Genomic DNA, 23,977 nt, shown 5'->3' on the forward strand with positions numbered 1-23,977 from the left:
ATTCTACAATATTTTTATCTAGTCCTATAACAGTGCAGTAGTTTCTCTCACTGAAAAATATATTTATAAGTAAACTCAGGGTAGTATGCTTTAGATTAGAGTTATACCCCATGGTTAAATTTATCGAATTCTCTAAAAAATGAATGATAATAAGCTTAATTCAAAGTGTCATAAAGTTTTTAAATACATGTTAAATTTTTTGATTTTACAGTGTATGTTCTGGTTTGCAATTTTAAAAAATCTAAAACAGTGTCATTCTAATTTTAATTTTCAATTCTGAAAATTCTCTTTAAAGAAAAAAGAATAGAAAATAGGAATGTTAAATCCGTTCTTTGTTCTTAATACCGCAATATAGGAACTAATTTATATTGAATACAACGAACAGGACCTTCAAGTATCATTTGATTTTTACAAATATGTTTCTTGAATATGTTCTTCATTTTTTCCCATCTATTTATTTATCATTTCCTCAGTAAGTCGATAAATGTGACCGATTCGCAATATTTCGCGTAGTATATTGTAAAAAGTCGTATTTACACTTTTTAAAGAAATTATTGTACATGTAATTTTGACAGAAATAAGACATAACTAATGGAGAAGTAACTATTAGTTATTCAGTAATTTACATAGCCTATTAGGTTATAACCATTTTCAAAATAACGAATATATGGAGCATAAATTCTAATTAAAATTGTTTTGGAAAGAAAGTTTCCTTTTAAAAAATAGATAAATGTACATTTAAAAAACAACAACAACAACAACAACAAAACTTCGCTCACCTGAGCACATTTGCTAGGAAAAAGCAGAAATCAGATCCTTATTGAAAAGATTAAATACTGAAGTGGTCATAAATATCCCCCCAATGATTTGTTCAAACTTGAATCCACACTAGCTGTTATTACTTCCATATTTCTTTGACCAATCGTGGCTTCCGAAGATTTTTCAAGATTTGTTCCTATACGTTTATCTTCTATTGTGGTCCTGCCCTAACCCCAGGGTTTATGATTTGAACAAACTGGAATATACTGTCATATACAAATTTAGAATTTTTCAATTTAAATTCGTATATGCATGGCAATTTGTCATATACAAATTCAAATTGAAAAATTCTAATTTTTTGTAGAGGACAATACACTATCTGAGGATGCTTCTGAATTGATATGACTAATAATAGCTTTGCTGTTCTTGAGAAGAAAATTTTTAATGATTTTTCCTCAATATTCCTTTGTATAACTTTGATCCCTGTGTGGCCCCTCTCTACTCCTGGGGGTCATGATTTGAACAAATTTGAATCTACATTACCTGAGGATAGTTCTGCATTAATATGACTAGTTATGGCTTTGTTGTTCTTGGGAGAAGAATTTTAATGATTTTTTTTTTGTATATATTCCTATGTATAACTTTGATCACCCAACATGGCCCCACCCTACCCCTGGGGGTCATGATTTGCACAAACTTGAATCTACACTATGCTTCCTTATAAATACATGCATGACCAATCATGGCTTTGTTATTCTTGATAAAAAAATTCTAATGATTTTTCCTTTGTATACCTATGTAAATCTTTGATCACCCATTGTGGACCCTCCCTACCCCTGGGGGTCATGATTCAAACAAACTTGAATCTAGACTTACTGAGGATCCTTCCATATAAATATGACTAATCATGGCTTTGCTGTTCTTGACAAGAGATTTTTAGGGAATTTTCCTATATATTTCTATGTAAAACTTTGTTTGCCCACTGTGGCCCCATCCTATCCTATATCCATATATTCCATGTTGGTCTATCTTGTGTCCATCTTTGGACCTGCCTCCATAACCAGTTGTTTTCTTTTACTTCTTTCTCCACTGATCTTCTCCAGGTCTCTTTTGGTCTTCCTCTCTTTCTTTTTTACCTTGACCCCTTCTTCAATTTGTGTTTAACTCAATTTGAAAGAAACTATTCAAGATATTTTTTATGAAATTTGAAATTTAGCAAAACACAAATTTGAAGTCAAGGTCAAAGGAAAGGTCTAGGGCGAAAATGTTGATGCCATTGAATAGCTCTCATCAATTTGTATAAGAATCTAAAGATTGGAATAAATATCTTGAATAGTTTCTTTGAAATTTTGCCAAACACAAACTTAAAATCAAGGTCAAAGGAAGGGTCAAGGTCAAAATATTGATGCAGTTGAATAGCTCTCACAAATATTTAGCAGCATATTAGATCTGATTAAAATATCTGAATAATTTCTTTGAAACTGAGCTTAACATTTTAAGAAAAGTGAATTCATTGTCAAAAGAAAAGGTCAAGGTAAAAAAAAAATTTGATGAAATTGAATAGTTCTGATCAGTATGTATCAGCATATAAGATTTGATGAAAATATTGAATAATTTCTTTCAACCTAATATAAACACTTAAGAAAAGTGGGGTCAAAGGAAAGCCAGGGTCAAAAAATGCTGATGCAGTTGAATAGCTGTTTTCAATATGTATCAGCATATGAAGTTTGATAAAAATATTTTGAATAGTTTCTTTGAAACTGAGCTAAAAGCAAAGTGTGACGGAAAGACAGAAGATGGACATGACAAAAACTATGTGCCATGGTGGGGCATAAAAACTATGTCCCAAGATGTCCTCATACATTTTATGCAACAGCCAAATCAACTTTTGAAATATGATCGGTGTGCTCTATAGATAATCAATAAAATTCTAGAATTTACATTTTCCTGGGACCAATTAGGGGCCAAAATTTAACATGCATTTTTTAAAATGAAAAAAAACTTCCTTCTAAAACTCTTTTTTTTAAAAAAAGAAAATATTCTTCTTTAGATTCTTTGATTATATCCACACTTCCTAAAGAAAGTTTGGTTACATTGTCATTATTCTACCCATCTGTCTGTCACACTATCTTTTTCCTCAAACTCCTCTCACATTTTAAACAGTAGCTATCATCTTTTTTGAATATGATTGTCGGTGTCCTGTAGATATGACATTTTCATTTTCACCATGGAGGGCAACTGGGGGTCCAAAAACGATGTTTATATACAAAAACCTGGTTTCCACAACTCCTTTTAAATTTTAAGTACTAGCTAAATCATCTTTTAAAAATTGATTGGTACACTGGAGGGTATCCATTACTTATCTGCTTATTCCATGAAGAATGGAAATGTAGCACTAGGACTCCACAGAGAGAGGCCAAGCTAAATATTTAATAATATATGTAATACTTGTATATGTTATTGTTCTTTTTTTTTTATTTAAAAAATTTATACATTTTGTAGCATCACTGTTTTGTAACAATATAAACATCTCATTAAATAGATGGTGCATACTGAAGTACCCTGAAAATAATGAACAGCACAGGACGGTGTTGGTAATCAAACATAAATGTAGACTATAACAATAAATATGTTACAGGAATTCCCTTCTGATACTTTTGCTTCCCTTCCTCTCATTTTTCCCCTTTATTTTACCATCCTACTATCTTCAAATCAGACTGATATAATTGTTAATGATTTTTTAAAAGTTATATGTAAACATATTTCATATCTTAATTTACCTTACCTTGTAAAAATTTAAGTGATTTCTAACTGATATGTATATGACATATTTTTATAATCAAAATTTTCATGCATATGTACTGTTAATTCAATCTACATTTACAACTGAAAGAGTGCATTTATTCAGGCATAAAATAAAAGAGATAAAACATTGTTGATATTCGTGGTATCGAAAATATCAAAAAACAACAACAGTAATAATATTAGTCAAAATGCGTAGCTATATCAATATATTGGGGACGTATTACAAACCGCAGGTTTACATATGAGATAACATTATTCTGAAAAGGTTTTATTTTCCCAAATCACTGAAGTTTTTAAAAGGAATGTTTTTTAGGAAAATTGAGTCAGGATATTTGTATTACATCATGAGATAAAAACTATGTACAAAAATTAGGTCTCTTCTAAAATTTAGCACTATAAAATTATATGTAAAGTTCATTAACAAGTGTTAAAATAAAAATATTTTAAAATGTACACATGCATAACAAATATATCATTTTAAAAAAAAATAACACTGGATATAAAACATGGAATGTTTATAACAATTCTTTCTTTGGAACTTTAAAAACATTCCAGATACAAAAAAAAAATATTTTTTCTTTTCTCCTAGCTGTTACCTTAAAATCGACCACAAGTCCCCAATATTACAGCAACGTAATATAAGTACTCAATAAATATTAAATACTTACAAAATGACTGAGATCCATTACATTAAATATAATACAAGCTAATGTTTTGAAATATGCATACATACATACAAAGCAGACCAAGTTTTTAAACAGCTTAAAGTCAATTTCATTTCACACAATTTGATATGCTTCCAACAGTTTGCTCCCTTAAGCTATCTATTTTTTAATATTTACAAAATGCACAAAACCACACTGGCAGTGTTGTAAAATGCTTGAAAAAGAAACAATATTCAAGAAAATACTTGACTTTAGTATGCCTTTGAGGCTGGTGAAAAATGAGATTTGAGATGATAAAGTTGATGAAAATCTGCCGAGACTACATGTGCACCGGTTGCATTACATGCATATATATTCAAGTAGAGAATGTAGACTATGCTTATCTTAATTCAGTGATATATAAGTTTGTGTCCATGAACAGAAAAGGATAAACGTCTCATAAAATTAATAATTAACTGTTACAACAGGTGCTTTGAATAATACAGATACCCATCACTTGATAAAGATGAGACTTTGTGTTGGAAGACATATTAATTTCACCTATACTGTCAATGGTCAGCGACAGCTATAAAATGGAGGCTTTTCTAAGATTGTCTCTGAGTATGGAATCCATGACAACTTGAAAAACTACTTGAATATTGCTTGTATCTGTGGCGGTGGTGAAATGTGGGTAGATGACTTTGGATGCTACTGTATTTTGATCCATGAACTGTTGCTGTATAAATATGGCTGCTGATTTCACATCTTTGTCTTTCCCTAAAGGGTATAAATACATTAAAGATAATTTCTATTTTAAATGATACTACTTCAAGAATCATTCTTTTAAACATTATACAAGAAGATTACACAGCACGTTTAATGTTTATATAATGCTGTAAACGAAGACTATAATTCATCTAATTTAAAAACATTAAATTCAACATAACACATTCTTTATTTTAAATTATTTATCAAACACACTAAAAATGGTTAAGTCAAAAAATTTTCATAAGTAAAAATTGACTTGCATAAACTTACCTCTGTATTCTTCAAAGAAAAGCCTTAAATGTCGACCAGAATAGCGAATTTTATCTTTGAACAAATCCAGCTTATTAAGGAAAAGTATCTACAAAAAAAAAGAAACAAATAAACAATATACATTTAATGCACCGACAGAGGAAGCAACAACACAAACTGTTAGACAATTAGAGTTATGTCCCTTACCATTGCTGCCTCTCTGAAGAATCTATTATTGCATATCCCCCTAAACAAAGTTAAACTCTCTCGAAGACGATTCTGGAAATACAAAAAAGCACTTTAAAAATACATATATTTTTATAAAACTGGAGTCTTGAAATTAATTTCAAGCACACCGAATATTTATATTTACTCTACAACAAAATCATTAAAGAAAAAACTCATTCAGATTATAATTTTACATTCTCATACCACATCAGGGTCTTCATATAAGCACATGTCATAAGCACTAAGTGCCACCACAAAGAGAACAGCCTTGACACAGTCAAAACAGGAGATCCACTTCTTTCTCTCTGACCTCTGACCCCCAACATCAAACATTCTATTAAAAACATGTTAATCTTTCAGATAGCGCATCACTCTCCTGATATTCTCTTTCACAAATAAAAAAAAATTGTTTGACAAAATGTTGTTTAATGGCATATTCGTTTTTTTTTATTGTTTTTTTTTTTAATTGTTTGTTTTTGTACCTGATGACGACATTTTCGATCTTGAAGCAGGTTTCTAGGACCCCCGTAGTCCGAACTCTGACCCTCAGCACATCTTTAGAGTTTGGCACAAATTCTGGCTTACATATTCTGTCCATATTCTCAAAGTAACTGGAAGAAAATTAAACAAAGTATTTTTTAAAAATATCTTAAATCATTTCTTTGAATTTTTAAGAAATATAGTTTCAGATGTTGTAAATAAACTGTGCTAGTTTTCTATTCTTATATTGCACGTTAATTTGTTTTTTTACTGAGAGTGGTTTAAATCATGCACCTGTAAAAATCTGACATCTAAATTCTACTTATCTATATTAAGACAAAATATCAGGTTTTTGCTTCCATCACTTTCTCATCTAGATACAACTTTCAAATAAAATCAACTAAAATTTGTACAGATAAGGCAGGTGAATTTTATCAGACTAAAAAAATGCAGATGAAGCAGTTCAAAAATGCCTAGTCATGTCAGATTCCTTGGATAATTGGAATTTTCTTTAAAATAAATCAACAAAATAACACCTGTCTTTCTGATGTCTTTCTGCATAACTTCAGGGTAATATATGCAGGTACATTATGATAAACTTAAATTTGAAACTCATAAATGGTACCCTAGTCATGACTTCTATTTGAAATCTAAATCTTTTTTATTACTTATTCAATAGATCTACTTAAAAAAAATACAAGCAAACACACAAAAATATTGTTCAAAAGATCACAGATTGTATTTGTAAAATTGTCAAGTTTTTGTTTGTCATTCCTAAACATACACCAGCTGACCTCATAAAGAAATTGTCCTACTGATGGCATAAAGAAAATCATAGACTGAGAGAGGTAGGAGCCTGGTATTTATCAAATTCACAAATCATACAAGCCTGGGGACAAAACTATAATGATGTGGTTATTGAAATTCATTGCTGATCTCAACCCCACATGGTTTTTAAAAAAAATGTATAAGCAAGGATGGGAAGAAATTTATTGTTTCTTTCAAATGTTTTTTTTTTTCATTAATTAAAAATTCTAATTTCTGTAGAAACTTGCCTGGATTAAAAATATAAATATAATCAAAGAGTATTTTTATCAAAGATAATGAATGAAATCTGTCAAAAATTCAAATAAAAACTGAAAAAGTACACAAGTTCAAATGTTTTTATCTTGAAAGTTCTGGTTTACCTAATGAATATAAAAATTGTTTCAATGGTGTAAGATTGATTGATTGTTTGTTGTTTAACATCCCTCTGGAGAATTTTTCACTCATATGAAGACCCCACCACTTGCAATGGTGTAAGAAAGATAAGAACAAAGATCAGTACAAGGTAATGCTGGTTGGTAGAAATCCTATATGTTTTATACATTGGAGTACATAGAACTTCAATCAGATATTAAAAATGTGTTTTTAACAATAAAATCAATTCAGACCAACCAAATAAAGACTTTCAAGAATGGGTACCACTAACTTGTACATCCCTCATCAACATTTAATAAGGTTAGACCATTATTAAAAGTTATTATCCAGATACACTGCCAACACTCAGAAAACATGCATCCATGGGATAAAAAAATGCTTACTCCCCTCCCACCCCCCTCCCCAACGACAAATATAAACCCTCCAACTTTGTTAGGCAGGGATAAAAATAGGGTATATACTGTAGATTCCTTATTTAATGCGATTACTTAATATCGCGAAATGGCCCAAGAGCGTCAAATTGCGAGAATAATAATTCGCGAATGGGTGATTTTTCTAAGAGATTTTACATACATTAAAGCACCATTAAAATAAAAGCGAGTAATTTTATTTCGCGAGCGGTGCTTCTCGCGTAATTACATGATAATTTATTCCTCGCGTATATTTAGGAATCTACAGTAATTCCTTTTCCCCTCTTTGAAAAAATGGATCATCATTTCCAAACATTTTGCATAAAAAAAAATAGATTTACTATATTTAAGAAAGTGTATCCAACCAAGAGATCCACAAATTCATAACTCTGGAAATCAGGCTGAAAAAACACTGCATGGACTTACTAAATAGCAGAGTCATTCAGTTCGTACTCGTATCCCCTTGAAACTGCATTCCTCACCCCTCGGTCTTGCCATAGGGCTCGGAGTGCTGTATACACCTGTGGAATCATGTCATGTCGCTTGTCAAAGCAACAGGTACATGTTAAAATCACCTGGGCATGGTGCTGAAAATTAAAAAGAAATTCAACAGTAAAAATTACTCATCAAAAAACATGCTATTCTTGTTACTTTTTTACAGGAAGAATAATTTTCTAAAAGCTGTTCATTGCATTTCTTATGGGACTTTCTGACTTTATCTGGTGAACCAATCACATTCAGTCAAAAATGTTTAAAATGCTCAATTTTTTGTTTTTTCTAAAAGTCATCAATCTTATTTACCCTGTTCTTTGGATTTTCCAGGTTGATGCGAAGCAGCCCCATGCCAGTGAGAACATACTTCATAGAGCCCAACAAATTGTCAAGAACTGCTGGCTGTAATTTAAGAAAGAAAATACTTTAACATATAATTTTCCTGAATTCATTATGTTCTTTTCTATATTATATCCTGTTTCTGTAAACCAGCTACTTATAAAAAAGTATTGTTTACCCAATTTTACCAACTACCAGATCAAGTTGACGAGTATTTTTTTTCTTGCAATTTATGCAAAGATTTTATTTCAGATTGGCTGAAATACTATAAATTGTAAACAAAAACTATTCAAATGTCATCTGATAGACTTTAAGATCTACATCTGAAATATAAAAAGATCTGGGCTAACAACCTTAAAATTAGTTGACACGTATTGTTAACCTAACTCCTGCAAGATGCAGATGGTTAACAGACTTTTGATTAATATACAGTGTGAGCCCATGACCACTCATATTTTCAACTCTTGTTTATGAAACAGACACATTATTAAAAAAAAAATTAAAAAAATCTCTTCCTCAATCGAGCAACTAAGTGCACATTCAACTTGCAGCCAGCATAGGCTAGCACTATCAAAATTCACACCTGGACAAGTAAGATACTTAGCCACAGGTAAATGTAATACCTACACGTATTAAGTAACAAATTAATTAAAATACAACATCTGTGCTTATCAATCTTCTTCAATAACTTCTTTCAATTTAGGCAACATCAACAAAGGCATCCTATTACACTGTAAACAAGGCTCTCTTGCCTATAAGGTACCAGGTCTGCCTATACATCAAATTTACTTAGTGCCACTGCTTTCAAAAGATCAATTCTTAGACAATAAAGATCTAAATCATAGTTCTGAAAGAAATAATTGTGTGTGCAACAGCTGTGATCAGCAAAATAGAACCATTGATGTTTCTTTCAATATTATATGTACGCATTTACAATCTATATTTGTAGTAATATAATACACTAAAAGCTTAAATATTTCTGTGTCCACTAGCTCCCTTTGACATTAAGATTTTTTGGCAAAAGCATTACTTTTAGAATAGAGAAGGTTAATTTCTCTGAATTGTTCTATTGAAATAAATCTATACATGTACTTCACTTTTTCAACTGACCAAAAGTTGGACATTTTCATTCCATGACAAATACCTTAAATAATCATTTTCTCTTGAAGCAGTTTAAGTCAAGAAATTTTCATACACAAAATATATGCAACTTTTTTAGATCATTTTCTCTGAAAAAGAAAGAGATTCTTGGGGACTAAACATGTGTAGTATACACACACACTAAATTTCTTCCATAAAATTGGAAATATTAATTGCAAATAAAATATTTGATAAAATCAATGTCTGAAAGCTTTTTGATGGAACAACAAAAAACACATTTCCTCATAAAACAAACTCACTAATTGCAGTAATAATGCCGGAAAATAAAAAAAAATGTTGAGAAATCAATTTCCCATAACTTAGATCTAAATCTGGAAATCAATGATGTTGCGGGCAATTAGAATCAAAACAATGGATGTTATTGATACTGGTGTCAGTAAATAATTCAATACATCTTCCAAAGACTTCAAGAGTCATCGAATGCTTCTTATTTATAATTTAAAATCATGACAAACTTGATTTTGGAAATGAAAAAGAAAAGACATATTGCAATGCTAGGTATCAAACTTGCAACTTTGTCTTTTAAAGAAAAACCTTCCACTAAACTGATTTAAATTTTTTTTAATGGAAACCAGGCCACCTTTAACAATAACAATAATATTCTAATCATTACCGGACACCCCTCTCATCATTAAGTGTCATTATCAAAATAGCGTGTAATCCAACAATAAATTTGATCCCGACACCATGTGAACCTTTTGTAATCGGGGCAAAATACTATAGCCGAATAGACATGAAAGACCATTGTGTATCTACCAAGACCCAACATTGCTGTGAGAGCCCTGGGGTGATGTTTTAATACTCTCCTAATCGCATTTTTCATCTTTTTCACTGATGGCCATTTTGTGGAGAAGATTGTTTATGAGTTATTTCATTTGGGATAGTGTCAATCTGCCCCCAAGATTCAGACTGTTCATAGCCATTCTAAAATATATGAATGATAAATATTTGATGAATGGTATCTTTTTCTTGATACCAAGAATCAGGAATTATTGATCTTGCGCGCTTGAACTTTTCCCTGGGTATTTGGGAATTATATTTATATTAATGAATTAAAAAATTCAATTTCAAAGTTGAATTCAAAACAATTATCACCAACAATAAAAAAAAATATTTTAGTAATAGATTTCATTAAAAGTTATTTGAAAAAAAAAAAATCAAAACTCCATCACATAATACATGTATGACCATTGCCTAATACACAGAAAATGATTGCAGGAATTGTCAAAAACCCAATATGAAGAAATTGCTAGAAAGATTTGTTGAAAGCCCCCTCCCCCTTTTTAATCATGCACTTTGAAGTAATATAAAATCCTCTTTTTTACGTGGGAAAAGCAAGCAAAATATAGAGGAGTATTTTATAGCCTGTTTACCTGAGTATCTTCTAATCAATATTTAAATGCATTTAGCAGATATTTTACTTTCCTGACAAATACTTCCTTAACGTTTTTTATCAGTATGATGTTTGCAAAGCACATGCAACTTTTAAAAAAAGGTCCAAATCTTTCATGTCTCCTCAAATATACTTTATTTATCAAAGATGTGTACCTTTCTTTGCATATTTTGACAAGTTTCTGAATGCATACAGAGGTAATTAGATGTCAGACTTCTTAAATATACTGAAGCTCTGAAATGACATTCAAGCAGTGCTTATATTGTAGACTTATGAGCACTTGTTAGCAGGAGATTGTCAGGTGCCTGTATCTATAACAAAGATACCTAATGGTCTGAGAAAGGTTCAGATATCATTTTAAAATCACCACTACACAAAGAAATGTTGATATTTTGTATCTTGATCTGTGGAGTTTGTACATCATAAAGTCACACCCTTCATCAGATCTCTGATTAATTAAGATTCTACTTTTCTACTGGTGTTCAATTATTTATAATTCCTAATAATAAAGTGTTAATAATTAAAAGTATATCCCAATAAAATCATTTAATACTCCATACATGAAAACTTGAATTAACACATGTTTTTCTATATGTCAATCATTCAAAGGTCATCTTGAAGATGAATGAGATCATTCTCTATTTTTGCCACTATTAGACACCTTAACTGACCATGTATATCATACATCCATAATCTGTCCACTGTTACAACAAATTACCATATCACATGCCCAATAAAATACCTTCTCTGGTCAGTCACTGAAGTAACATTGATTTATGACTTTTCTAACATAGAGATGTCTATTAAGGAGAATTGTACACTTCCTCTTAAGGGGTCTCAACCTTAAATGGGACATAAATCTTGCACTTTATATAGATGTTAACATGTTCAGGTGAAATAAGAAGTGTGCCCACATAATGTAGATGGTTTGTTTGTCCATCCCCCACTAACAAGGTATTTAGTGTTTGACACAAAGCGTTTATTGCCTTCTAATGAGCCCCTTGCTGATAGGTCCTCCTTATAGAGAAGCCGAGAGGACAAAGTATTGTACAAGCCTCACTGACAAGTAACATGTGAAATCACTCTAGTAGTCCAATTTCATTTCTGGAGAGGGTTGTTTGTTTGATTGTTCACCTGCACAGAGTACCACATTTGTACTGTGTTTAGAATAAACAAATTAACAACACTGTTTTCTTTTTCCCCCCTTTAATTGCTTCTCCATAACAACCTTTACCTTAAATGATCGCAGCTCATCGAATGAGAAGCCATCATTATGGATGATCTTCATCTGTTTTACCAGGGTACTCTTTCCACCTTCTGCAGCCCCTGTAAAATTACAAATATATTAACCACTACTGGCTTAAAGAACTTGTGCACTTTAAAATCAAAGAATGAGTCAACAAAATTTCAAGATGAGCTCATCTGCACTTTGCACATGAAATTCAGTCCAAAGAATTTAAAAATGTGTGTTTAGCTAGTTCACCTCAAACTTTAATTAGAGGCATTGGTATACTACATTAAACTTACATGTATATGATATATTTCAATAAAGTTCTCTAGCAATGCAGCTATAGTACAACATATTAAGAGTCCCCTAGACTTCCGGCTCATAATCACTGCTACAACAAACAACTTTTATTCCATAGACCATTCCTTTTTTTGACCGCAAGTACCCCCCCCCCCCCCTTAATTCTTAATTTAATTAAATAAGTAATTTCTTCATTCTCTTTCTGATCTGGTTTTGTCATTTTATTTAACCTGCAGATTAGTATGTTATGAAGTCTGTTGAATAAAATACAGAAACTGTAATTCAATTTATCTGAAAATTGTTTCCTTTCAAATAAAAGAAAAAGACAGACCAATAAGTGTAACAAATTGATATTCTGGCTTGAGATGATTTCACAGATATTCATCTAAAACATTACATTCAATATCTTTTTTTGAGATATCAATTGCGTAGGCTAATTCAATAGAACATTAAAGCCTGCTGAACTATGAAATACTCGTGATATTCAATCCAATAATTTAATCTTGTATTTTAAAGCATTCAAGGAATGTTTGGAATGTCAAGTTGTTACACAATAATCAATGTATTTGTTGCAATTCTCCTGACTGACTGCTTACTTTGTGTCAGTTTAAATTACCTTATTTTGATTCTTAATATTGGTAAAACTATTGAGAATACCATGTTTTATGTTGTATTTAATTAAACCAAAAACATCTTGTGCATGCAATGCTTTTCTATAAACAAGTGACTATGGAAAATTCTTCTTTAAGTCAAAGTTGACAAGTTTGTACGACCATTAATGTAAATTTTTACATACCATATACTGATAGTTTCTGTAAGCACAATGATAAATCAGAGCCTAGATCAGTCCGAGTCTCTACAAGTTTATCCCTTTCAATATGTAGATATACAAAAGTGGTAGCTAAGATTTATTTTTATTAAAGTTGATTATTATAAGACTTAAATTGACAAAGCACTGATGTGGATTTTCATAAAATTTAATTACAGGGATGGACCTTCACCCTCAATATACATAATGTATTCTCATTAATTGATATGAAGCTGGGTGTTTTAAATCAAAATCTTAGCTTATTTCCTAATTGCTGGAAGTTAAGTATTAGCCTAACCTGTCCCAGTCAGTGCATGTTCTTATAAGTAAAGAAAAACTTTGAAAAGCAGTGAAAATCTAAAATTAATGTACCAGGTACATGAAGGGCTTGGATCAGAATGTTTTGTATTTCACTTAAATACACAATCTGATCTACTACTGACTTGGAGAACTTGAACAATAAAGCAGCAATCAGCAATTCATTTTTCATCCTATTATTGTATCGATCCATACATTTCTTTTTATAATACCCTAATCTAAATGGATCATCAATTCCAAATTTATTTAAAAGTTCTCTTTAATCCAAATGTTGAAATCTGTTGACATATCCAGCATTTTCAAGAGGGGGATAAATCCTTTTTCAACTTTCACAATGACATTTTATCTGCATGGTGTTTGCAATAGGAGGAAATTCAATGACACAAGAATTAAAAAAGTCCATGTTTGGCTGGATATTAAAGGAACAAGGGTAGTTTTCTTTTTTCATGTTAAACATATTTAGATTTCACACACACAAAAAAAGTCTCTCCTATGCATAATTCTTCTTATGAAAAAGGATTTGTCAATTAAATGCTTGATCAGAAATAAATTTAAAAGGTTTCTTAAGTGTGGAGTAAATTAATGGTTACCATATTAGGAAAATCCTTTGGGTTTTTTGTTAGACAGTGCATGAAAAGTCATACCCCCACTGTTAGGACTTGAATTAAGAATACTTGTAACTCAATCCCTTCCGTTTTGGGTTGTTTATCAAATTTGACAGTCCCAGGTAACACAATATAATTTAAGGCGTAAGCATGAAAGTTTTTTTTTTAACTTTCTTGCACGCTATTTTCTTGTCCTTTAAAGATCAAGGCCCAAGTATTCTGATCAATAAACTATTCACAACAACTTAGGAAGTACCTTTTCTGAACCTTTAAATCAGCATCAACCACAATACAATTGCATTTCATAGACAGGTCTTATTCACTGAGCATGTTCTCTTTCCAATCACTTTATATGTCCAACTGGGGAAAAGGACATTTCTTCATAATGATGTCCTAGAAAACAATCATTTTCCTCGTATGGAACTGCATAAGGGCAAAGATTGTATATATGCAGTTTCATGGTATAAGATGCCAGAAAGCTGTTGCATAAATCAACAGCCAGTCTACATTAACTTACAAATATGTCTTGTCATTTCAGAATTTCAATAATGTGTCAGATTCTGACCTCACAAAATTTAATTTAACTTTTAACTTGCATGCTTTGAATGATGTTAATGTATATACAGTCAAACCTCGTTATCTTGAACTTCAAGGGACCAATAAAATACTTCGAGATTTCCGAGGATTCAAGATATCCAGGGTAAAATACTTAAGAAATAAGTGCTTGGGACTTCAAAAATCACTTTGACATATCCATGGTATTTCAAGATATCCTTGTTCGAGATACCGAAGTTCAACTGTATGTGTTTACTCTGGGTCTGCAACCAACAAAGCAAGTAGTAATGGAATCTACAACCAACACAGCAAGTGGAAATGGAATGGTACATAATTTTAAAACTACAAAGACTATAAAAATTACTGCAGTTATGTATATTAATGGATCTCAAACTTTATCCAAGGACTGGGGTCAGTTGAATCATATATAACCACAAATTACTGCTTATGAACAGATTGCCTTGTGATTCACTTCTACCATAAATAAGTTAATGCCATGCAAGGATGTTTAACTTAAGAATGACTTAAATTTAGCATAATTGGCTGCATTATGTGTAAGGTTTTAAAAAGAATTTAAAATTTTAATCTACACATAACAACACATCAATTACAAATCCCATTTCTTAAGAACTTCATATGGTTTAAAACCAGAGACTTATTAATTTTTTGCCTTCAGCCATTTTAAGTTAAGCTCAATAAACTAAAAAAGATGTTCAAGTGGCCAAGATAAAAAAGCTTCATTTATATAATTTCAAAATACTCTTCTTAGGTTGCCTTTTAACTTTGAAAGTCAACCACTTTTTGTATCTTTAGAAATTCTAGGTTCTTTGTATTCTTTTATATGTGTCATAAGCCTTTAATCTTCAGTGTAACATTTCCTTCAAGCTGACAAAACAACTAAAATGAACAAAATGAGACCTGCTTCAACCAGAACACCTGATACAAAAATATTTTTTGATGTAGATAATACCCAGAACACAGAATGTGCCTTAACATTGCTTTTAAAGTGCATGGTATGGGTGCAAATGCACATAATGTGTTGAATTTTCCGTAGCCTTATTCTTATGAGAACAGCTAAAATGAATGAAATTGAATTATTCTAGAATGATTTGATGCCACAAATATTTCAAGGGATTGCTAATTCTAAAGATTCCACTGAAGCACAAATATAAAGGTTATATCTATGATCCCTGTCAAAAACTGACAATACATTCTCAGGATGAATAAACCTCTATAAACATGCTCACAGAGAAGGAAGAATGCAGAATTATATATCAACGAGTTCTGCCCAAGACAGACAAATCAAAAAATAGACTGCGCTTATCGTGTTTGATCGAAGGCCAGTCTTTGTTTGTAGGTAAGCGTGGGGTGTTACTATTCTTTAACAATTCAAATACCTCTGATATCAGAATTTCCACAGGCTCTCTGGATGTGTTCATATATATTAAATACTTATCATTTTTCCTCCTGCAATACAATGCAGACTAACTCTATAATACTGATTGACAAATCCTGGACACACAAAAAACATTATATGTGATGACTTAAAATTCAGACAATCTTAATACTGGCATCAAGTAATCAGTGGACTATGAAGTTTACTATACTTACAATAAAACCTCATTATCTCGAACAGGTCCAAGATTTAACTTCGAAATAATGAGGGCAAAAAACAAACAAAATGTGGTTTTGGACTGCCAACTCATTTCAACTTATCCCTAGTATTCAAGATATTGGTCTTTGAGATGATGAAGTTAAATCAAATACTGTTAACATGGAAACACTGACAAACAAATTATGAATGTCAAAATATTTCAATGCTAATCAAAATTTTAATTATCAATAAAGAAATTAAGCTGTAAAATACTTGTTGACTGTCAAAGTTTCACCGTCAATTTTTTTAGATCAAGAATTAAATCATCAAACTTTTAAAACAATGTTTACAGTATTTCTTTTGTAAAATTGCCATGAATACATAATACAGAGCATGAGTTTTTCAACAACCTCTTCATTTTGAAGATGTTTAACATTCTGTTATTGTATGTAAATTTGTTGTTCTATAAAATAGATCAAGGTCAACCCCTTCCATCTGTGGACATTAAGTAGTTAATTAAATCAGTTTCACTGTCTCATTACACATTTCAAGTTTGTTAAATCAGGTGTTTATAATGCATATAAATTCATCTCCTTGACTAGAACAACTATACCCCCTCCTCCCTACTTAATGTTCAAATTATTCTTCAATGTTTGAGTGACCATAATAAACAATCGAATTTCTTGACTATTAAAGTTCAAAAGTTTTGGTGAATGATTAAAAACATGCCTTAATTTTAGATATAAAAATAATTTCCCTAGAGTTAAAGAAATTGTAAGTTGTGACCTTACATGTATGATCTGATGATTTCATATACTGGGTATTTCAAAAGGAGGGGGGGGGGGGGATTCTGAAAGCAGTTCATGACCCTGTTATTCAGAATGACAGTTACAAGTGTGCCCTCCTTAAATTATTGGTCAATATTGATTTGTTGATAAACTTGATAATGCAGAGATAATATCAAATGTTACCTTGCTTTATAAATATGTGAATTATAAATTAATCCTCGGAAAGATTATTTTACTTTGAGATCGGAGACAACAGTGAGAACAATGTGATTCAGCATTAATATTTACACTGATATACAAGATAATTTAGCAGATGAAGTCTAGACCACACCTACATGTATTCAATATATACTTTATATAAGAGAATGTGAATTTTGGCGAAAATATGTACATGTACTTATACTATCTTGCATATATTCTATCTCTCTTTCATTCATGTTTTGAATCCTGCTGGAATAATTAAATATGAATGCTGCAAAATATGAGGGAGAAGGGAGAAGTGGGGGGCATTTAAAAAAAATGAGAGAACTTTCTATAAGGAGGGGTTCAAGGAAGTACATGCGGTTCTTAGTTAAAGTCATTCTAACATTTATTTTTTGATCTTTGTTTTCTTTAAACTGAAAACAATGACATATAAACTTAATCTCACTGGATTATCTAAATCCAATAAACTCCTTATAATTGTGATAATCAAATTAATACAATCACAGCCTTGAATGTTTTTATAGTAATGTGAAACTCTCAGAAGATCACATGAAGTCAGCAGGTATAAACTGATTGTTCCAATCTTTTAACCCTCTTAATGCTGACTTTTGGCATCCGAAATTTTCTCACCGAAATTAGTATATAATTATAATTTATTGAGTCATATGACATAAACTTTCTTGTGTAGGCCTACTCATGGGCCAATTTGACTGGTCATTAAAATGTTTTTTTTTAATAACAATGAATCACGGTGTCAATGAATTGAAAAATACTCCGATGCATGAAGGGTGTCATGAGAGAATTAAATCTACAAAATTTTTAAGTCCTATTTTCAGACATAAATGCTTATGAAAACATAAACAAAAGATCATCTTGGTGTAGCATTCATAATTGAAGATAATTAAAACTTTTTAAAAACCAACGCTAAAAAATTTACACATGGATACCAACACGACATAAAAATTCAAAAGACCAGATCATTTAAGTAAATCATTCAACAGCTAATCTTAATACTCTATCAAAACACTCCATCAACATTCTGTGTTTGTCACAAACTGTCCTTTTAAACAGTTAAAAATATGGCTTTTTTAAGGAAAAAAAAATCTATCCATGCGAATAACTGTTGAGGAAACGCAACTGGATACCTGTGCTTTAAAGCAATTAAATGTGTTAGAAAACAAGGCTATGATATATTTCCATTGCTTATGTCATTTTCCTATTTTAATATGAAAACCAACAAAATTCCTTCATATTTTAGAGAGAAAGGAGTTTTCAGAATGCCTCTATCTATCTTGTATATGGTGACACATCAAAGACTTTATTAACCAACCTAAATAATTGACACTTGGTCTTATTACCTCTTGGCACTTGAACGATTAAATCAATGACACATATATTTAGCTAATAAATAAAGAAAAGTATGCATTGATCCTAAAAAATAAAATAAACATTGGACACCCACACCCAAAATACCTCTGTCAATCTGTCAAAATGATCCCATTTTATATCAAATTTAATAAGAATTTGATTGGTATTTAATTTCACTTATAATTGGTACTTGTCCATGTTAAGTCCATTCAACAAAATACACATTTCCCATCAAGCCTTGAAGTAAAATATAAATTGATAGATGACCTCTTGTCAAAATTTACACGAAAATGACACTCCATTTTGTAAATACTGTCATTAAGAGTCTGTAAATAGGAATAAGAAAGGAATTAAAGATAACTGAGTTGATTTAAACTAAAATATTTAGTTTTCTAGGTGTCAATATTTTCAAACAATTATGTGTGAATGTCCATACTCTTGGTCAGAAAAGTAAAGAATATTATTAAAACGTAGTTGAATCTACAATTACATCGGACATATATATACATTATCAAGGGTGAATAATTTAGAGAAACTTTGGTCAAGTCTTGACTCATTTTACATGTTATATATAAAACAAACTGTCCACATCTACAAAATAAGCCATATTTATGTGAGGAGGAAGACATGCTGTCCTGAACATGTGGTTACACAGAGAATGATAATTAAATTTTACTCAACCTTCCTGGTTTACTATTTTATTAGAAATGAGTGAGAGAGCTATTGTCTATTCAAACTTTTTTTCTTTTATGTGTATTTCAAAAAAATCTGTAAAATTAATAGAAAGTGAAGGTTGTGCATTTTGTTTATTGACAATTGATTCTTAACTCCCAGTCAAATACCACTGGTTGATTGACTTGATCCCAGTTTATCCCCCATTTATGACCCATGTGTGACATATGATTGGTCTGTAACTGATTTATGTGACCACTAAATATATGACTTACCCAGTAAGAGAATTTTGATGACATTTTGGTCTTTCTTGGCCCAGGTCTGTAGGTCTTTGTCTATTGCCTCACTCCGTGCCCGGGCCTTAAGTTCCTCCTGATCAAGACTCAGACACTGGCCCATAATCCGAACTACATACTGAGCTCTCAGCTGTCAATGACCATAAAAGATTGATGATTATGTAAAAGATAAGTTCAACTGACAGCATGTAACTTTTTCTTGTAGAAATCACTGACATGTCTATTCAAATGATGGTTATTAAGGTCAAGATTTCTCAAACTTGAGAAATAAATTCCTTTTATGATGCTTTATAACTATAGCTCGGTCAAATAAGGTGTATCAGGGCATAATTTGCAAGAAAACAGGACGAAAAACCATCTTGTAAACTGTCATTTTCAATGAAAAATTAAGAAAGCCAGTCACGAATATGGGAGTTTTTTCCATATCAGACAAAGGAAATGTATTCAGATTGCCTACAGTCTCTCAGAAAACGGTAATTTGTATGTTCTTAGCCTCTTCTTTAAAATAATGTAAAATTGAATATAGGTATCGGGATTACTTTTCACATGATTTCAAATTGAATGCCATGAAAATACTTTATTTTCTACATAATTCTATTGGAGCTGTAAAGTACGGGAAGAGGAAAGTTTAAATTGATTTTGACATCATAATGGATCTAGCACCGAAAAGACGGTCTAAAGTCATTTACTAGATCTTGACCTAAAATCAATTTTTATACTTTTTTAAAATCTATGATCACTGTCACTTAATTTAGTTATAAATACACAATTATTATTGAAGTCTTTTATGGGGGGGACCCAAATTTGTGCCCTAGATAGTTCCTATTACCCTCCTCAGAGAAGATTAATTTCTCTTCCAACAGTGGAAGGGAAGATACGTGTTTAAATTCATATATTATATTAATCAATGATAAATGTTATTAGTAACTTTTAAACTTTCTTACAGACAAAACAAAGTTAAATATCTGAAAACTGTTCTTTCTCTCATTTTCTTTGACAATATTTACTAATAAACACATGGAAATCTATTCTCACAAAGTGTTATTTCCTGAGGTTTGACCTGAATTTTCTACCCCAAGAGTTTATCTTTTCAAAAGATGAGAAAACCATACGCAGTTTAGATTTACATTTTGCCATATGCATGGCTGGCTAAAATCTTGCACAAATGTTATCTGTAAATTTTTACCGAGCACTGTCAACTTACCTGTGGCAAAAAATATTTCCGCTTGTTAAAAAAAAAACTTTTAAAAATCCTGCATGTGTATCTTATCTCGCTGGCGTTTACACCTGTAATGCAATGTAAACACAGAAAGCATGTGTACTTAAACAGTTAAAGGCAACATTTGAGGTCAACCGTGACGAAAAATATTCAGCTGATGACAACTCAAGAGAGATTCCGAGAGAACGGCATAAAAAAATCCGCGAAATTTTGTATGCTTATCCCGATCGTATTTTAATAGAACAAAATAAATAAATAAATAAAAAATAAAAAAAGGACACTTCATGATTAACTCCAGGAAGTGAATTTTAGAGACATGTTTTTGTCCATCGTTTGGGGCCAGGAATCCGACATCTGTGAGTAGCTAAAATTCACTTCAATCATACTAACTTACATGAAAAGAATATTTCACTATTTAAAAAAGAACTATTAGAACTAGAGACATATCTCTGTTAGAACTAAAAATTATAACCCCTTGTAACTTTAATTTGAGTGATTAATTTATATATACTAAGTATGAAATCCCTCTCAGGCCTGAAATGGTATTTTAATTTCATTATTACTCTATATTATTTTTGTCCCTTATATGACAAATAGCACGCAACGTACATGTACTTTACAGTGTACGTTTCCCACTGATAATTTTCCGAGAAAATCTAAATTTGAAATCTTAATGTCTTCTGATGTTCTTAGAAAAAAAATCAGCATACATTACCAGAAGTTTTGAACAGATATCAAATGATGAGAATTATTTTTTAAAGAAAAATTAACAACGACAAAAATTAACTGGTATTTCCTCAAAATTTGATTCAGATCAAGTGTACAACATTACTAGGCATCGTAAAATTGCACAAACATCTTTCAATTATTGGATTTCTTAAATGAAACAGAGAATAAGATAATAAAGTCCAGAACTACAAATGGTACGTTGCGTATGTCGCGTTTGTGAAATGACCCTTGACTAAACCAAAGCTGTATTTTTTTTTCATTTAAAAGCTGTACAACAATTTCCAAATTTAATTTTTGAGAATTGTCAATTACCGGTAGAATATGTCACATAACAAAAACATCTTGTGATACTATTGTCTTCAAATTTGGGGTGGTCTGATCATATTGATTACATTGTAAAGAAGGCTTACAAAAAATTTGGTTTAATGAAGAAAAAACTAAAATTCACTGTTGTCCTAGATGTATATTTCTTTCATCAGATCACAACTGGAATACACTGTTGAAGTTTGGACTGGATGTAGAAAGGCAGATATTAAAAAGCTTGAAGAAAGTTCAGTTATTTGCTGCTAGAATAGTTACTGGTCTCATAGGCGTCGGAACCGGGGGGGGGGCTAGGGGAGCTTATCCCCCACCCACTTTTTTTGCAAAGATAGACATTATATAGGCATTGAACACTGGGGCGTAGGTTTAGCCCCCCCCCCCCCCCCACACACTTTCAACAGGGACATTGCAGTTTAATCAAAGAAGGGTAAGTGGTAGCGTTTTAAAAAAAAATTTGGCACCGAGAGAAGTTCGATCCTAACCCTACCACCCCTAGACGAAATAGGATTTTTGGGTTTGGACAATTTTCATTTCTTTTTTTTTTTTTTTTTTTTTTTTTTTTTGCTTGTCAGGTTTGAAATTTTTTCTCTTTCAATTATAGCCCCCCACTTTTAATTTGCTTTCGACGCCTATGGGTCTTACACTTATCGCTACCAAAAGTTCACTTTATTTGGAAACCGGTAAATTGGGAACCTTTTGAAAATAGAAAAAATCGAGCTAATCTGGTAACAATGTACAAAATGCACAACAATTTAGTACCTTACATTCAAAATATAGTATCTGATATAAGAGGCGACATTTCACAATACTCTACTCGAAATTCTTCCAACTATTCCTTGCCAGATTAGAATTATTCAATAAATCTTTTATTTCGGACACAGAAGGTGGAATGCAATTAATTAATTTTAACACAAGGGAGACAACTTCCATATAAATGTTTCAAAAACATTTTCGTCGAGCAATATTTGTAAAACCTCCAAGTTATTGCTCTTATGGCATGGCCGTAGGAACCGGGGGGGGGGGGGGGCTCGATAAAACCGTCTGATGACCTTTTATTTTCTTTGTCTTTTTTTTTCTTTTTTTTTTTCGCTTGTCAAGGAATTTTTGGTAGTCGATAGTGCAACCTCAGCTGAAAATGTATGGCTGTCCCCCCCCCCCCCCAACTGAAATTTCTTCCTACGGGCCTGTATGGAAAGAGATTTTGGAATATTATTCACACAAGGTTGAGGCATATTTGTATTTTAAACTTTGACCCATTTCCCTGTAATTCAATAGACAGTCCAAACTGCTCATGGATGTGAACGATTAGAAGATTCATACCATTTTTTTTTTTGTTTTTGTTTTTGTTTTTTTTTTTTTTTGTTTTGTAGAAAATATGCAACAGCAAGACATCTGATGAGTAATTTATTATCATTCAACATTTTGTACATTAAAGATGTGCATTTGCTGCTGGAGTGTTGATTCATTCTCTGATCAACAAAATGTAGAATTTTTTAAAAGTTATTCAAACTTTAAAAAAAAAAAAAGAATGTGGTAGATTTTCGATGATATATATATTGCGTATCAAGAATTTTCAGTCTTTGACACTACTAATCGATTTCTACTGAAAATATTATTGCAATTTTATAAAATTCTGTATAAGGCCGAAAAGACTATCTATGTTGTAGAACTTGTGTCTTATCCTTTTGACTTTGTCAATAAAATATGTTCATTTCAATTCATATTTCATAATTATTGGATTAAATTACACAAAAACTTGAAATTCAATAATTCCAAGTTGTTCTCCTGGCACCAGCACTTAAATCACTTTGTGACTTAGGATAGCTCGTCGTCGTCAAAAACTAAATAGGGTAGCTTCGGTGACCTCACTTTGACATGTGTAACACAGGGTCTTGAGACAAACTGAGCGAAAATTTCAATCTTCATTAGGATGCAAGCAGGACTGAAGGCGGGCACTGTATATCGATCGGGAACGATATTCTTGGTTATTTTGATTTCGGAATTCCTCTTGAATTTTCATGGTTGTTGAGTAAATGAGAAAATG

General features: G+C 31.4%; 1 protein-coding gene across 2 annotated transcripts; it reads right to left on the reverse strand.

Annotated features, from left to right (window-relative positions):
* Positions 1-3,932: 3,932 nt before the first annotated feature.
* On the reverse strand, positions 3,933-21,020 carry LOC133176815 (guanine nucleotide-binding protein G(o) subunit alpha-like). 2 transcript variants are annotated; one of them, XM_061311883.1, is made up of 10 exons: positions 20,869-21,020; positions 19,644-19,794; positions 12,163-12,254; positions 8,345-8,437; positions 7,970-8,130; positions 5,936-6,064; positions 5,658-5,787; positions 5,433-5,504; positions 5,247-5,334; positions 3,933-4,985 (listed from the first exon to the last, which is right to left on the reverse strand). In XM_061311883.1, the coding sequence occupies exons 2-10, from the start codon at positions 19,765-19,767 to the stop codon at positions 4,795-4,797; spliced, it is 1,080 nt and encodes a 359-aa protein (XP_061167867.1). In that variant the 5' UTR covers positions 19,768-19,794; positions 20,869-21,020; the 3' UTR covers positions 3,933-4,794. The 2 variants fall into 2 exon arrangements, with proteins under 2 accessions (XP_061167867.1, XP_061167866.1); XM_061311882.1 differs by having other exon boundaries at positions 19,644-19,789; positions 20,858-21,020.
* Positions 21,021-23,977: the final 2,957 nt, after the last annotated feature.

Source organism: Saccostrea echinata, unplaced genomic scaffold, assembly GCF_033153115.1.
Source record: "Saccostrea echinata isolate AGI-Se365-2 ecotype Australia unplaced genomic scaffold, CSIRO_AGI_Sech_v1 ptg000081l, whole genome shotgun sequence".
Lineage (NCBI taxonomy): Eukaryota > Metazoa > Mollusca > Bivalvia > Ostreida > Ostreidae > Saccostrea > Saccostrea echinata.

Excerpts from the sequence above, each read along its gene's own strand:
- LOC133176815 (XM_061311883.1), bottom strand. The coding sequence starts at position 19,767 with ATGGGCCAGTGTCTGAGTCTTGATCAGGAGGAACTTAAGGCCCGGGCA. Across the intron at positions 5,788-5,935 it reads ATCGAAAATGTCGTCATCAG|AATGTTTGATGTTGGGGGTC; the intron begins GTACAAAAACAA and ends TGTTTTTAATAG. Across the intron at positions 4,986-5,246 it reads TTTCTTTGAAGAATACAGAG|GGAAAGACAAAGATGTGAAA; the intron begins GTAAGTTTATGC and ends TATACCCTTTAG.